General features: G+C 54.2%; 1 protein-coding gene across 1 annotated transcript in view; it reads right to left on the bottom strand.

Annotated features, from left to right (window-relative positions):
- Positions 1-244: 244 nt before the first annotated feature.
- The window catches only part of RAB11FIP2 (RAB11 family interacting protein 2), a 140,695-nt gene continuing 123,364 nt past the window's right edge, over positions 245-17,575 (bottom strand). The window contains exon 5 of the mRNA XM_029610493.1: positions 245-8,118. Within this exon, the coding sequence (XP_029466353.1) occupies positions 7,897-8,118 (222 nt within the window). The 3' untranslated portion in view covers positions 245-7,896. The remainder of the gene's footprint in view (positions 8,119-17,575) is intronic.

The following is a 17,575-nucleotide window of genomic DNA, read 5'->3' on the forward strand; positions in this document are numbered from 1 at the left end:
GCCCCGGGTTGCGTCTCGGCGCACCAGCAGCCCGCTGGCACACGTGGATTTACATTTCCCTCCGGGAGGCCGTAAATCCCTGGACAAAGGTAGGGGGGTGGGTTAGGTAGAGGAAGGTGAGGGGAGGGCGATAGAGAGTTCCCTCCGAGGCCGCTCCGATTTTGAGCAGCCTCGGAGGGAACGGAGGCAGGCTGCGCGGCTTCGGCGCATGCCGGCTGCCCAAATCGGCAGCCTTGCGCGCACCGATCCTGATTTTAGCGGCTACGCGCTTATCTACTAAAATCCAGCGTACTTTTGTTTGCGACTGGTGCGCCAACAAAAGTACGCGTACGCGCATTTTTTAAAAATCTACCCCTTAGAGTGTACTGACGCTCCAGTGCTGCTAAAGGCTGCAGCGTGACAGCATAAGCAACATTTTAGTGCTGCTGAAGCTCACAGCGTATCTTTTGTCAGGAGAAGATAGAACAGGGGCAAAGCTAGGGAATGCAAAGCACACAGTGGCATTTCAGTTTAGCATTCCCATACATACTTTAGCAAGTGTAAAGCAGGGGCAAAGTCCGGAGGGTAATTATGCATCTGCAGTCCCTGCCAGAGAAGTTTTCGGAGAGACATTTTGCAGAAAATTAGGTTGCAGGTGCTGCAGCCTGCCCAGGTAGTCACAAAACTGCCCATGTCAAGGGTTAGCGATAAAGTATTTCCACTAATATCTGCTCCTGTGAACCTACAGTGAGGTGTGGCCCACTCTCCTCTTCTGGGGCTCCTTCCCTGTATAATTCAGCTGAGGAGAGAAGACTCTCGCCACGGGAGCAGCAAGGCCAGAGAGAAGGGCCGGGGTCCGCACCGAGAGGTAAAAACAGAGAAACGCAGCCCCCAGGAGGCCGTTCACTCTCCTTTTCTCTCCTTGCCAGAAGCAGGAGAAAGCAGAAATATTTTCTTAGCAGCTGGACAATGTCTTGGCACTGCTAAGTGTTGCTTTGTGCTCCTCTCACCTAGGGCAGGCCGAGATCTGTCCTGAGGCACGCACGGTGCGGGACTCTCTCTCTCTCTCTACCCAAGCAACGCTTCAAGGCCGAGAAGCCACGGAGGCATCTGATAAGCCATCCTGCTCCATGGGTTCCAGGTCACACCGCTTTTCCCCTGAATCTTGCTCTCCGAAAAACAGGTTGCGACACCCGTCATTACACCAACCCAGTCATCGGGCGACAGCCAGCCACAGTCCTGCACAGTTTTTGGGACATCCACGCTGACTCTGCCTGCAGAGCTGGCTGGGTGCAGAATCCCTCCGTCAGACAAAGAGCGGGCCCAATGACAGCCACAGCAGGGAAAGGAGCAAATAAACAGATACCCTCCCCGTCCCTGAAAATGTGGTGCTCGACGGGACACAAACAGCTCACAGCAAGTCAAGGACACACAACAATGCCGTTTAAGACTTTTCCCCATGGTAACGTCTGCGCCTCTGTACAGAAGATGTATCCCCTTCCCCCTGCCCCAATGAGCAATCTCAGATCTTAGGTGACCAACTTAAAACCCAAGGTTGCTCTTTCACAGTGCAGAAAAACGGAAACCTGGATCTTGATCTCCTGCCGGCGTGGACAGATGCAACGGATGCCCAGGATCTGGACATAATGCTCCATATCTTGGGCAGTGACAAGTCAATTCTGAGCGCCAAGTACAGCTGCGAAAAGGTGTGCAGAAACATTAAAAAAAAAAAAAAGAAGGTGTGCCTTGAACGAGGCCATGCTGCCATCCCTCCTTTACAGCTGTAACACATTGCTCCGGCAGCCAGCAAACGGCTAGGAAGGAAGACGTGAAAAATATTAGTTCATGGTCCAGACTGCTAATCTGAAACCGGTGCATACCTGGGAATGTCCTCACTGAAACCGGAGCGCAATTCAGGATCTCTGGCTTTGCCTCCTAGGCACAGCTCCCTGCGAGGGAGGCTCCTCTGCCAGCAGCCCTCCAGGTGCCACTGCAGGGCCAATCCACCCACCCTGTAGCCTCAACCTTGAGTGCCATCAGCAGCTCACAAACGATGCCAAGACGGCAGCGCAGCTCATAAGAAATGATCTCCCCACCGTAGAGCAGCTCCACTTCCCCTGCTAGACTGCTGTCAGAGAAATGAAAATTGTGGGAGAAAGTGCTTACTAAAATATATGCAGAAACCAGCAGTGCAAGAAAGGCCCCGTCCTGGCTTGTCACACACAGCAGGTCCCCACGACGTTTGCACTGCATCCTGCAAGCAGGAGGACTGCAGAGGGGACACCGCGGACCTTGACATCTGCCGATCCAGCCACTGCCGCTGGCACAGGAGCTGCCTCCTGAACAGGAAGGGCTGTGACCTTTCACCTTCCGGCAGTGTGTGGTCGGCTCTGGCCACAGAATGCACCACTAGGTGGTCAGCTGGACTGCGGCTCCCGCCACAGGGGCCACAAACAGATCAGGGTTTCAGGATGTGCGCACAAATTAGGCCGGGGTGCAAGGCATTCGTAGCATCCAGCAGATTCTGCGTGCACCTGACGTGAAGCAGTGCTCCTCAGACGTTACCGTCCTGGCCATAGTATAAAACTGAAGCAGCTACCACAGAATAAAATGCATTTAATAGCAAAAAGATGCTGCAATGCTGTGAATTTAAATTAATTTACTGTTTGCTTCTGGGCTGTGCTGCCTCATATTTACAATTTTCCCAGTTGGGTAACCACAATGATACCTGATCTCAGGACCCACCTATAAGATCTTAAGGGCCTATTACTGGGGTGACTTCTCCCACGACAGCAGGTACATCTTAAATTCCTTCAGATCCATATGGTGGTGACTGTCTCACGGTTAAAGGGACAAGTCACCAAATTACTACTACTAGCATTTCTGGGAGCCGGTGTCCATAATACAGAGCGTCTGCTGGTTTCCTAAAGAGACGGGAGTAAGACTAGGAAAGTCAAGGAAATTCAGAACATACACTGGAGCTATCCTACAGCCCAAGCAAGTCAAAAAAAGACTTGGTCACAGAGGTAGGAGGACACTCAGGCCTCCTTACAGTTGTGGACAGGAAGCTCAGTGGTAGAAAGCCAGCTAGGATCATGGCTAGTCATGAAGACACTACTATAAATGCGCAGAACGACCACTTTTTGTGATGGGAATTGTTGGTCAATAATGTAATACTTTATAAACAACCAATTTCCCAATATCAACACATTTATATCGACGTGTACATTGTGACCATCATAATAGGCATCATCGTGTGGTGCTATACAGCCTTTTTTATAATCAAGGTCAGTCCACTAAACAGAACAATTTTTGATTATTTTTTAATATATGCTTCTTGTAATATCCTTCACCCATGAAAGTTAAAATTGATGATATCTATTCTCAGTCTCTATATTTCTAGTAACAGTGAAACTTGCTTGTATTTAGTCCATGACTTCAATTCAAAACTTAGACTTTATGCAGAAATTATTTTTCTTCAATGCAATGCTGTTAGCCAATTGCGGTCTTCATGCCCGAACGGGCAATGGCAATTATGATGGTCACAATATACGCATCGATATAAATGTGTTGATATTGGGAAATTGGTTGTTTATCAAGTATTAGTCATGAAGACAAACATTATTGCCAAGGGATCCCTAATCTCCCAGTGATAAAACCTTCCCACCAGCGACAATCCAAAGCATGATTCTGGATTTGCTACTCTTCCACCCTGCTGAACCCCCCGGAAGATGTTCTAAGATACTGTTAAATCTGTGGCATCAGTGAATCAAAACAGACACCTGAAGATGGAAGCACTAAGCCAGGGAGAGAAAAATCCCTGGCTGCTAAATACAAAAAGAAAGAAACCAACCCATTTGGAAGACTCTCCTTCATTGTGCCACCATTTTTACTAACACTCGAGAGCTACATGGAACGTGGCTCAGAACCCCATCACCTCCAATTGTTGGAAGAGGCACTGCTTTCGTTTTTAGGAAGTATTCAACAGCTACAAAAGAAAAGCTTCTTTGCAAAGTCTCACTGAGGTGAGAATGGCAGCAGCATGGACACCTCCATCTCACGGGAGGAGAGAGCTGCACTCCTGCGGGCCTCTTCTCTGTCTGCTGTAGGAGCTTCGCTACAGTTTAAGCAACCTTGCATAACACAAAGTAATCAGCCAGTGCCATCACAGCCAGCTGCAAAATCAACCCCTCCCGCCTTTGTCCAATACACCGCAGCAAGAGTCCAAGGAGCTCAGGAAAACGAATATCTTCAAAGAGTCACAAGAGTTTCAGTTTCCATTTCCATCTAATAATTCTTTCCTTTTTACTTTTCCCAAATTGTGTGTGTGCTTGAATCTGGTTTTCAGGGCTCTCTTGAACGCAAATCCTTTATATAAAAACACTAAAAAGAAAGCTGTATACACCGGGCAATATTCGAGTACATAAACTAAGCAATATACTCACCGGCTACCAATCAAAATATTACTTCTAAATTCTTCTCAATGCCTGAGGATGAGACCCTGGAAGCCGAGGGCACGCTTTTACATGTTGGTATCATCTGTATTTACTTTTCTGGTCCTGGTTTAACTCATTCATTCCTGGAAAATTCTTTAATGCCCTCCCCAGTTGCCGGGAACGGCCATGCTACATAGGATTGCTCTACACACAACCCTATGTAGAGTGGGAGCCAACTGGTTTATGGAGTACACGCAACGTCCTCTGTGTGATAACATGGCCAAAGTCAGTAAGCCGGGACTTGCTAACGAGACAACATTTCAAAAACAAAATGACTTGATCAAAACAAAGATTATCACTTGCCATGTGTACTCTTGAAACAGGGACAGTTTTCTTTAAATAAATTAAAAGGGTCTACACCTCCACCCTAGGTAGACCCAAATGCCATCCCTTCGGCACTACTGGGAGGCTCCTATTTCTTGTTTGTTTTAGGGCTGACAACAGCCTTCCTTCTCTACAGTGCCTCCCATCATTAGGACAGGGAAACCACTGGAAGACTCAAGGGAGGAGGAGGAAGGGGGCTTAGGGGACACTGTCCTTTTGCTATAAAGTCCAGGAAGCCGACGGCATCTCCACGTCATGCAGTGCTTCACAGTAATGGACAAAGGAACGGTAGGTGCTGAGTCCCCTCATCCATTCAACCTTCCCTACCGCCGATGCTTCCTTGGCTGACCTCAGCCAGGCTCCCAGATTCTCTGCACAGTCCTACCCTGTGTACCAGAGGTGACCTGGGGATGGAGAGGCCCAGTCCTGCTCCACTCTGCCTCTGCATTCAGCAGCAGGGCATGGCCCGGAGCACAAGGATTCCTCCCTCATCGTCTTCCTGTTTCAGCCCCAGCTTGGAACTCTGTTCTACAATAATTTCACTTTATATGTTACATTTTTTTCCTTACAATAAACATGCAGTGGCTCACCTCCCCCCCCCCCAACACACACAGTAAAAGTGATATTTTTTAATTACTCTAAATTACCCTAAAACTCGTCAGGCCTGTGCTGACCGAGTTAGGTTCAGGAGTCTGGCTCATTACCTTTGAAAATAAGACTATTTAAAACCCATGCCGTCTATCAAACAAAAGTACAATTAAATCTGTGTGTCCAGAAGAGAGCAGACGAAGCCTCGACGTGCTGCGAGAGTTGGCACGGAGCGTGCGAGGCCCACGCCAGCTTGTGACAGCCTGTGTACAGCAGCGGTGACCTGGGATTTGTAGCAGCGATCTCCTACGCAGCCTAATTAGCAGGCACTACCCGGTGCAGCAGCAGCCGCCTCGCTCCACGGCTCAACGCAGAACTCCCTTCCGCTCCCATTTACACTTGCGATCTCTCTCTCAGGATGCTCCCTTTGCTGGAGTGCTAAAGTGCTTTTCCCCTGCACCGAGGTCTATAAACTGCGGAAGCCGAGGGCCTCAGTACAGAGGGGTCTGGGAACAGCCCTTGGAAAAAAAAGTTTCCTATTGCAAAAAAAAAAAAATTCAGACACGTAGCCCCCCTGGCCTCACAGAATTCGGAGGTCTGCGCGCTGGGCAGGCGCGCGCACAGGCACGGTTGGGAAATACTCAGGAGAGTAACCTGCGGTTCTGCCCCTCCTCATGCAGGTCACAGAAGGAAGATGCACATGGGAATGTAGACCCCCCTCCCCCACCCCCGAAATGTGCCATGTTCCAGAAAAAGCAAAAAACAAACTCCTGCACCAAGGACCAGTGCTACCCTCTTTGGATCTCGAGAGGGACAGCAGCCGCGTTGGATCTGCTGTAGCAAAAAATGACACGAGGAGGGGCTGACGAAGCGGACTCTGTCCCGGAAAGCTGGTGCCTCAATAAATTGGGTAGTCTATAAAAAAAAAAAAAAAAAAGACGCCACCAGCCTCGTGTGGTTTGTGCTCCTCCGACACCGGCACAAAGCTTTACGTGCTGGCAGGGAAAGGGCACGCTGCTCGCGGGCGGCCGTGGCACTACCACCACCACCACAAAAAGCAGCAGCGTAGCAGCGAGGAAAGGTTCCCGCTTCTGAAAGAGCGCCGCGCACCACACGCAGGGCGCAGCACCACGACACAGCCCATGAATGCCTGCTCCGTGAAGAGGATTTAAAACAGCAATACTACTCAGAAAGATAAAACCCAGCAACCTGGCGCTCTCTCTCACTCTTACTCCCCTATCTCCTTACCTTGTTGTCCTAACGTTTTTTCTCTAATATTTTTATACATTTAAAAAAAATGAAGAATAAAAAAGTGTGCACCTTATTAAGGTCCCACTGTTTTAAAAACAATCTCTTTAGAGATGCGCTCGGCCCTTGCTGAACTCATGCTTTGCGGTGGGATCCTGATGATGATCAGCAATGCGGCACCCTTGATTAAAAAAGTGACGGGAATCATTATGTAACAGGACTTTTTACAACACAGATCTCTCCTCAGAAAGGAAACATAAAACCATCAATATCTCGATGATTTTGATCATTTAAACTGGATTATCTTTAAAAAAAAAAACAAACACACAAAATAGTACCGCTGATTTAAACTAACAAGCAGAAAACCTTCCAGAAGAGGGAGCGCTACTTCTCCATCTGGCCCTCACAGCCCACAGGAGGAAATCCGAATGTCTCCTCCTCTACTTTCTTACTTTTGACCTCCAAACGAAGCCAAATAGGTCCCTTTTACGTTTAGGCTGTGTCTGCCATTATTAAGTGGCCCGAGCTGCTCAGAACATGCCCAGCAGGAGTTAAGTACCGTGAGCCATGAAATGAGGAGGGAGCTGGTGCCTCTTCCCTGCGTCACATCACGGCATATCCAGCTCCCTGGTTTCTGGCCCTCTTAAGACTCTCAAACACCTGGGCCCCTCTGCCGGCATCAGAGATTTCATTCCCTGCGTAGCGGGAAAGGGGGAGGGGGTCTTCGGATAACGCCATTAACACGCTCCCCCATCCGCCCGATACACAATACAGGACTCTGTCAAGGAGCTCGTGGGAATTTTTGGCAACCTCCCTGAGGTTTTCAGGCAGTAAAAAAAAAAAAATAAATTTGCCCTATCCGCCCAGGTGATTACAACCACTGGGGTGAGAGTCAAAGCTGTGGAACCGGCCTCCCTCCCCATCTCCCCCCGACTCTGATCAAGCTTTGCGATGGGAACCCCATCACGGCCAAAAGCCAACGTAGGACCCTGTAACTTTACGCATGGGCTGATCGGCCTGCTGATGACAACGTGCCGTACGTGCTCCGACCTGCGCACACACAGCAGCTCAGTCCTTCATCCCCGGGCCGATTTATTTCAGAATCACTTTTGGCAATCTTAGCCAGATATGTGGAGTAAAGAAAATGGCATCTGCTACCACAAAAATCCCCCCCCCCAACGATCTTGGAAAGACAGCGGGCGTGGATCCCGCCGCCTCTGACCCCCACGGTGTGCGTGGCGCGGCGTCACGGCCGAGGGCTCTAGGAGAATTTGCCTGCTCGTCGAGAAGGTTCGTAAGGGACCCGGAGGATACTGGGGGTCTCCTCCATGACGCGCACCAGCAGATCGTCAATGTAGTCCTCCAGCTCCCGGATATGGCTGTCTTTCTTCTTCAGAAGCTCTCGCTGCCTCACCAGCTCCTGCAGGACCTCTTCGTGGGTCAGCTCGCGGTACATAGCGGCGCTGTCGAAAGTGCTCGTGTCCTGCACAAGAAGAACAGGGGAGAAGCCATTAAGCCTCCTAAAATCAGGCGGCAAAAAACACAAACTGAGGTTGCAGCAATTTTCAAAGCAGACTTTAACGCACATAAAACGGTCCTGAAAACGATCCCACACCCAGGTACGCCCCGTGGTTCTGTGCACAGAAAATTTGGAGGCCATTTACCCAGCACTTTGGAAAACCCAAAAGAACGTGCGAGAGCCCTCCCCAGCTCCGCTTACTGCAGGTGAACTGATGCGCAATCAGGCAGAACCTGCAGATAGGTTTAGCTGCGTATCAGGCGGGCCCTGTCTGCAGGGAAAAGCACAAACACCTTTGGGAATGACCCTCCAAACTGGGGCTTCCAAGATCTCGCCAGGACCTGCAATGCAGCGTTCCGGCGGCCCGGCCGATCCGGGCTGAGACTGGCATCTGTGCAGAGCAGCGCCCGGACCATGTGCACGCGAGCCTGTGCTCCAGGGGTAACTGGAAGGCAGCTGCGGGGCAAGTCACTTCCAGACTGCCAGGAAGACCCTTCTCAAAAAGGAGTTTAGACTGGGTACGATGGCCGGAATATTGTGCTCCTGAAAAACGGGGTTCAGAGCCTGCGCGGCGGCCAGACCGGCTGCGCGATTCGTGACGGGATCAGGACACGCGTCGCTCGGCCGCCCCCACCGTGTCGTAGCTGCAAAGCGCGTGGACGCCATTAAGGCGCGGGCTTTGCACCTGCTCTCTTGCAAAGGGAAAGCGCGCGGGGGCTGTTTCCCCTCTCAGAACCGGAGCGGCGTGCGCGGGGCTCCTTCGCACACAACAGGGGCTAGTGAGAAAAACCGTCCCGTTCGTGGGAAATCCAGAGCCCTGGAAAACTCATTTCTACCTCACGCAATGGAACTGGCCCTCTGTATTTACGTGAGAAAAAAAAAAAAGCCATTTTCCAGCGCTGGCCATTATATGAAGGACAGCAGCAGACTTTGGAGGGGCTGGGAAGATGCAGGGGATCAGATTCAGGGCGAGCGGTCGGCGCTCGGCTCCTGTAAATACCGCGCAGCCGTGCCAGCACTGCAAGGCAGCATTTGGAAACTTCGTGGGCCGGCCATCCTGACCTCTGGGCTTGCAGGCCGGCTGCGAGAGGAGAGATCAGCACGGCCGGCCCACCAGCTCTGAAAACGGGTCGGGCACTGTGCAGGTGGGAGGTTTATCCTGGGGGGGGGGGTGCACTCCTGGGGTACACTTTACGCCTCCGACGCAGGGAGCTCCCAGTCCACCAAAAGGGATCACAGCCTCCCAAGCTGCCCCATCTTCATGAGTGCAATTACAAACGCCATTCACACCGTATACCGGGGCCCAGTAATCATCACATTAAAAAGCTTTTAGTTTAGCGGTCACGCAATCATGCACGCAGCACGGAAGCCTCATGATGAAAACCTCGTCCCTCTCCGCCCACGTGAACACGAAACGCTCCCCTTCCCTCGTGCATAGGGACGTCCCTAGGAAGCCTCCCTTATCAAAGCAAACCTAAAACCACTGCATCAGCGGGAAAACGCCACACGGCACAGGGACTGCCTCGCCACTCCTGCCCGCACTGAGCCACGGGCCAAGCGGCCAAGGGGGAACCGAAGAGACATTTAACTGCCAAGCACCTCTGACCTGCACGGGCCCCGACTGGAAACAGGATACGGGCTTGCGGGACCTTGGCTCTGACCCATTCTATATTCGGTACTGTACACGAAACCCCATCCCCCGAGACAGCTCCACGGTGCAGGTTCCAGCCATTGTAGGCCTTGTGGTAAGCTCTTCTGTCTAGGAACCACCTTCACTGCTGCCAGCAGAACTCCCTTCTGCCCAGGCTCCAGTCCCTCCAGTGGCTCCTCTAGTGCCACTCCCACTGCTCTCCCCTCCTCCTCATGTTAGTGTCGTGCTGCGGTTTAAGTCAATGCTCCAAACTTATTTTTGGAAAGTTCCATGCCTTCTTTTGTTGCTCACGCTGGCTGACGAATGAAGCTTCTCTGTTCATGGAATTCCAACAGAAGGAGAAAAGCAGGGAGGGTGTGAAGATAAACAGGACTGGAGAGCAGACCATCTTAGGGAATGGAAGCAGGGATACAGAGCCTGTCACCTCTAGGACTGGAGGGATCAGGGGGGCACAGGGATACAGAGCCTTCACCTCTAGGACTGGAGGGATCAGGGGATGGGAGCAGGGATACAGAGCCTGTCACCTCTAGGTCTGGAGGGATCAGGGGATGGGAGCAGGGATACAGAGCCTGTCACCTCTAGGACTGGAGGGATCAGGGGATGGGAGCAGGGATACAGAGCCTGTCATCTCTAGGACTGGAGGGAGCAGGGGATGGGAGCAGGGATACAGAGCCTGTCACCTCTAGGACTGGAGGGATCAGGGGACGGGGCACAGGGATACAGAGCCTGTCACCTCTAGACTGGAGGGATCAGGGGATGGGAGCAGGGATACAGAGCCTGTCACCTCTAGGACTGGAGGGATCAGGGGATGGGTGCAGGGATACAGAGCCTGTCATCTAGGACTGGAGGGATCAGGGGATGGGCAGGGATACAGAGCCTGTCATCTCTAGGACTGGAGGGATCAGGGGATGGGAGCAGGGATACAGAGCCTGTCACCTCTAGGACTGGAGGGATCAGGGGATGGGAGCAGGGATACAGAGCCTGTCACCTGTAGGACTGGAGGGATCAGGGGATGGGGGCAGGGATACAGAGCCTGTCACCTCTAGGACTGGAGGGATCAGGGGATGGGGCAGGGATACAGAGCCTGTCACCTCTAGGACTGGAGGATCAGGGGATGGGCAGGGATACAGAGCCTGTCACCTCTAGGACTGGAGGGATCAGGGGATGGGTGCAGGGATACAGAGCCTGTCACCTCTAGGACTGGGGATCAGGGGATGGGTGCAGGGATACAGAGCCTGTCACCTCTAGAACTGGAGGGATCAGGGGATGGGAGCAGGGATACAGAGCCTGTCACCTCTAGGACTGGAGATCAGGGGATGGGCGCAGGGATACAGAGCCTGTCACCTCTAGGACTGGAGGGCAGGGGATGGGTGCAGGGATACAGAGCCTGTCACCTCTAGGACTGGAGGGATCAGGGGATGGGTGCAGGGATACAGAGCCTGTCACCTCAGGACTGGAGGGATCAGGGGATGGGTGCAGGGATACAGAGCCTGTCACTCTAGGACTGGGAGGGATCAGGGGATGGGGCAGGGATACAGAGCCTGTCACCTCTAGAACTGGAGGGATCAGGGGATGGGAGCAGGGATACAGAGCCTGTCACCTCTAGGACTGGAGGATCAGGGGATGGGCGCAGGGATACAGAGCCTGTCACCTCTAGGACTGGAGGGATCAGGGGATGGGGCAGGGATACAGAGCCTGTCACCTCTAGGACTGGAGGGATCAGGGGATGGGGGCAGGGGGGCAGGGATACAGAGCCTGTCACCTCTAGGACTGGAGGGATCAGGGGATGGGAGCAGGGATACAGAGCCTGTCACCTCTAGGACTGGAGGGATCAGGGGATGGGTCAGGGATACAGAGCCTGTCACCTCTAGGACTGGAGGGATCAGGGGATGGGGCAGGGATACAGAGCCTGTCCACCTCTAGGACTGAGAGATCAGGGGATGGGTGCAGGGATACAGAGCCTGTCACCTCTAGGACTGGAGGGTCAGGGGATGGGTGCAGGGATATAGAGCCTGTCACCTCTAGGACTGGAGGGATCAGGGGATGGGCAGGGATATAGAGCCTGTCACCTCTAGGACTGGAGGGATCAGGGGATGGGAGGGATACAGAGCCTGTCACCTCTAGGACTGGAGGGATCAGGGGATGGGAGCAGGGATACAGAGCCTGTCACCTCTAGGACTGGAGGGATCAGGGGATGGGAGCAGGGATACAGAGCCTGTCACCTCTAGGACTGGAGGGATCAGGGGATGGGCAGGGATACAGAGCCTGTCACCTCTAGGACTGGAGGGATCAGGGGATGGGAGCAGGGATACAGAGCCTGTCACCTCTAGGACTGGAGGATCAGGGGATGGGAGCAGGGATACAGAGACCTGTCACCTCTAGGACTGGAGGGATCAGGGGATGGGCAGGGATACAGAGCCTGTCACCTCTAGGACTGGAGGGATCAGGGGATGGAGCAGGGATACAGAGCCTGTCACCTCTAGGACTGGAGGGATCAGGGGATGGGAGGGATACAGAGCCTGTCACCTCTAGGACTGGAGGGATCAGGGGATGGGCGCAGGGATACAGAGCCTGTCACCTCTAGGACTGGAGGATCAGGGGATGGCGCAGGGATACAGAGCCTGTCACCTCTAGGACTGGAGGGATCAGGGGATGGGTGCAGGGATACAGAGCCTGTCACCTCTAGGACGGAGGGATCAGGGGATGGCAGGGATACAGAGCCTGTCACCTCTAGGACTGGGATCAGGGGATGGGTGCAGGGATACAGAGCCTGTCACCTCTAGGACTGGAGGGATCAGGGATGGGTGCAGGGATACAGAGCCTGTCACCTCTAGGACTGGAGGGATCAGGGGATGGGAGCAGGGATACAGAGCCTGTCACCTCTAGACTGGAGGGATCAGGGGATGGGGCAGGGATACAGAGCCTGTCACCTCCAGGACTGGAGGGATCAGGGGATGGGCGCAGGATACAGAGCCTGTCACACTGGAGGGCAGGGGATTAGCAGATACAGAGCCGTCACCTCTAGACTGGAGGGATCAGGGATGGGGCAGGGATACAGAGCCTGTCACCTCTAGGACTGGAGGGATCAGGGGATGGGAGCAGGGATACAGAGTCCTGTCATCCTCTAGGACTGGAGGATCAGGGATGGGAGCAGGGATACAGAGCCTGTCACCTCTAGGACTGGAGGGATCAGGGGATGGGCACAGGGATACAGCCTGTCACCTCTAGGACTGGAGGGATCAGGGGATGGGCGAGGGATACAGAGCCTGTCACCTCTAGGACTGGAGGGATCAGGGGATGGGTGCAGGATACAGAGCCTGTCATCTCTAGGACTGGAGGGATCAGGGGACGGGTGCAGGGATACAGAGCCTGTCACCTCTAGGACTGGAGGGCTCAGGGGATGGGCAGGGATACAGAGCCTGTCACCTCTAGGACTGGAGGATCAGGGGATGGGCAGGGATACAGAGCCTGTCACCTCTAGGACTGGAGGGATCAGGGGATGGGAGCAGGGATACAGAGCCTGTCACCTCTAGGACTGGAGGATCAGGGGATGGCGCAGGATACAGAGCCTGTCACCTCTAGGACTGGAGGGATCAGGGGATGGGTGCAGGGATACAGAGCCTGTCACCTCTAGGACTGGAGGGATCAGGGATGGGAGCAGGTATAGAGCCTGTCACCTCTAGGACTGGAGGGCTCAGGGGATGGAGCAGGGATACAGAGCCTGTCACCTCTAGGGCTGGAGGGATCAGGGGATGGGAGCAGGGATACAGAGCCTGTCACCTCTAGGACTGGAGGGATCAGGGGATGGGCAGGGATACAGAGCCTGTCACCTCTAGGACTGGAGGGATCAGGGATGGGCAGGGATATAGAGCCTGTCACCTCTAGGACTGGAGGGCTCAGGGGATGGGAGCAGGATATAGAGCCTGTCACCTCTAGGACTGGAGGGCTCAGGGATGGGAGCAGGGATACAGAGCCTGTCACCTCTAGGACTGGAGGGATCAGGGGATGGGCGCAGGGATACAGAGCCTGTCACCTCTAGGACTGGAGGGATCAGGGAGGCAGGGATACAGAGCCTGTCACCTCTAGGACTGGAGGGATCAGGGGAGGCGCAGGGATACAGAGCCTGTCACCTCTAGGACTGGAGGGAGCAGGGGACGGGCGCAGGATACAGAGCCTGTCACCTCTAGGACTGGAGGGATCAGGGGATGGGCGCAGGGATACAGAGCCTGTCACCTCTAGGACTGGAGGGATCAGGGGACGGGAGCAGGGATACAGAGCCTGTCACCTCTAGGACTGGAGGGGGCAGGGAGGGCAGGATACAGGCCTGTCACCTCTAGGACTGGAGGGATCAGGGATGGAAGCAGGGATACAGACCTGTCACCTCTAGGACTGGAGGGTAGTACCCGATCCTGCCAGTGCCCAGCACTAGCCACACGGAAGCACCTCCAGTGCAGGAAACACTACTTTTGTAGGAACACAAACTCTCCAGGGACTTACACACACTGAAGGGCAGGCTGGCCCCAAACCCAGGGCCTGAGCAGGAAGAGAACGCTGCTAAAAATAAAGCACACAGGCAATTTATCATCCGACGGCCATGCATGAGCGAATCCATGCCCCCTGGCTGTGCATGCACTTTTAAGATATATGGAGACCAGGGATCAATTCACACTTCTCAAGCTACAAATGTGCCAGCTGGGGAACAAATTTCACAATTCCAGACGAAGTAATTCATCTTTAATGAGACAATTCTTTTTTTGTATTTACGTCTAATCTTCTTATTGGAAGTGATACATCAGGCACAATTAGGGAGCTGTCCAGATGCAGTAAACAGAGATACGGGAGCCTGCGCTGGCCTTCCCTCATTAAGGCTGCAGGTGGCTAATTATGAGCCACGCTGGATGAAGCCAGGAGGCCGAATGGCGTGGGCCGTGGGGCTCTGCCAGTGGAGGAATCTGCTCAGGAATAGCTCGGCTGTGCAGGCCTCCTGTGTGCTTGTGCTGCCATTTCCTCAGCTCCCAGGGAAGTCATTTTTTGCTTCAGGAACTTCGCTTTGGGTTGGCCCAAAGCAATGCTGAGTGCAAACTTGGGTTTGACTCCCAAACCTTGCTCCAGGACCGAGGATGCTGCCGAGAGGGAGTCCTGGCATTCACCCAGAATGAAGAGGTGGCACCTGCATCTCTCACCTGAAGAGAGCTGCAGTCTCTCTGTGTGTGCGAGGATGCTGCCGAGAGAGGGAGCCCTGGCATTCACCCAGAATGAAGAGGTGGCACCTGCATCTCTCACCTGAAGGGAGCTGCAGTCTCTGTGTCTGTCCGAGGACGCTGCCGAGAGAGGGAGCCCTGGCATTCACCCAGAATGAAGAGGTGGCACCTGCATCTCACCTGAAGGGAGCTGCAGTCTCTGTGTCTGTCGAGGACGCTGCCGAGAGAGGGAGCCCTGGCATTCACCCAGAATGAAGAGGTGGCACCTGCATCTCTCACCTGAAGGGAGCTGCAGTCTCTGTGTCTGTCCGAGGACGCTGCCGAGAGAGGGAGCCCTGGCATTCACCCAGAATGAAGAGGTGGCACCTGCATCTCTCACCTGAAGGGAGCTGCAGTCTCTGTGTCTGTCCGAGGACGCTGCCGAGAGAGGGAGCCCTGGCATTCACCCAGAATGAAGAGGTGGCACCTGCATCTCTCACCTGAAGGGAGCTGCAGTCTCTGTGTCTGTCCGAGACGCTGCCGAGAGAGGGAGCCTGGCATTCACCCAGAATGAGAGTGGCACCTGCATCTCTCACCTGAAGGGAGCTGCAGTCTCTGTGTCTGTCCGAGGATGCTGCCGAGAGAGGGAGTCCTGGCATTCACCCAGAATGAAGAGGTGGCACCTGCATCTCTCACCTGAAGGGAGCTGCAGTCTCTGTGTCTGTCCAGGACGCTGCCGAGAGAGGGAGTCCTGGCATTCACCCAGAATGAAGAGGTGGCACCTGCATCTCTCACCTGAAGGGAGCTGCAGTCTGTGTCTGTCCGAGGATGCTGCCGAGAGAGGGAGTCCTGGCATTCACCCAGAATGAAGAGGTGGCACCTGCATCTCTCACCTGAAGGGAGCTGCAGTCTCTGTGTCTGTCCGAGGACGCTGCCGAGAGAGGGAGTCCTGGCATTCACCCAGAATGAAGAGGTGGCACCTGCATCTCTCACCTGAAGGGAGCTGCAGTCTCTGTGTCTGTCCGAGGACTGCCGAGAGAGGGAGTCCTGGCATTCACCCAGAATGAAGAGGTGGCACCTGCATCTCTCACCTGAAGGGAGCTGCAGTCTCTGTGTCTGTCCGAGGACGCTGCCGAGAGAGGGAGTCCTGGCATTCACCCAGAATGAAGAGGTGGCACCTGCATCTCTCACCTGAAGGGAGCTGCAGTCTCGTGTCTGTCCGAGGACGCTGCCGAGAGAGGGAGTCCTGGCATTCACCCAGAATGAAGAGGTGGCACTGCATCTCTCACCTGAAGGGAGCTGCAGTCTCTGTGTCTGTCCGAGGATGCTGCCGAGAGAGGAGTCCTGGCATTCACCCAAATGAAGAGGTGGCACCTGCATCTCTCACCTGAAGGGAGCTGCAGTCTCTGTGTCTGTCCGAGGATGCTGCCGAGAGAGGGAGCCTGGCATTCACCCAGAATGAAGAGGTGGCACCTGCATCTCTCACCTGAAGGGAGCTGCAGTCTCTGTGTCTGTCCGAGGATGCTGCCGAGAGGGGAGTCCTGGCATTCACCCAGAATGAAGAGGTGGCACCTGCATCTCTCACCTGAAGGGAGCTGCAGTCTCTGTGTCTGTCCAGGACGCTGCCGAGAGAGGGAGTCCTGGCATTCACCCAGAATGAAGAGGTGGCACTGCATCTCTCACCTGAAGGGAGCGCAGTCTCTGTGCTGTCCAGGATGCTGCCGAGAGAGGGAGCCTGGCATTCACCCAGAATGAAGAGGTGGCACCTGCATCTCTCACCTGAAGGGAGCTGCAGTCTCTTGTGTCTGTAGGACGCTGCCGAGAGGGGTCCTGGCATTCACCCAGAATGAAGAGGTGGCACCTGCATCTCTCACCTGAAGGGAGCTGCAGTCTCTGTGTCTGTCCGAGGATGCTGCCGAGAGAGGGAGCCCTGGCATTCACCCAGAATGAAGAGGTGGCACCTGCATCTCTCACCTGAAGGGAGCTGCAGTCTCTGTGTCTGTCCGAGGATGCTGCCGAGAGGGGGAGTCCTGGCATTCACCCAGAATGAAGAGGTGGCACCTGCATCTCTCACCTGAAGGGAGCTGCAGTCTCTGTTCTGTCCGAGGATGCTGCCGAGAGAGGGAGTCCTGGCATTCACCCAGAATGAAGAGGTGGCACCTGCATCTCTCACCTGAAGGGAGCTGCAGTCTCTGTGTCTGTCCGAGGATGCTGCCGAGAGAGGGAGTCCTGGCATTCACCCAGAATGAAGAGGTGGCACCTGCATCTCTCACCTGAAGGGAGCCGCAGTCTCTGTGTCTGTCCGAGGATGCTGCCGAGAGAGGGAGTCCTGGCATTCACCCAGAATGAAGAGGTGGCATCTGCATCTCTCACCTGAAGGGAGCCGCAGTCTCTGTGTCTGTCCGAGGATGCTGCCGAGAGAGGGAGTCCTGGCATTCACCCAGAATGAGAGGTGGCACCTGCATCTCTCACCTGAAGGGAGCTTCAGTCTGTGTCTGTGGGAGAAAGGGGTGTGTTGGGAGATAAAATAGGGGAACATCCTGATAGCCGCTCCCTGTCCCAGAAGCCCCTCTCTGTGAAAATCATCATC

The sequence above is a fragment of the Rhinatrema bivittatum genome, chromosome 7 (genome assembly GCF_901001135.1).
Source record: "Rhinatrema bivittatum chromosome 7, aRhiBiv1.1, whole genome shotgun sequence".
NCBI lineage: Eukaryota > Metazoa > Chordata > Amphibia > Gymnophiona > Rhinatrematidae > Rhinatrema > Rhinatrema bivittatum.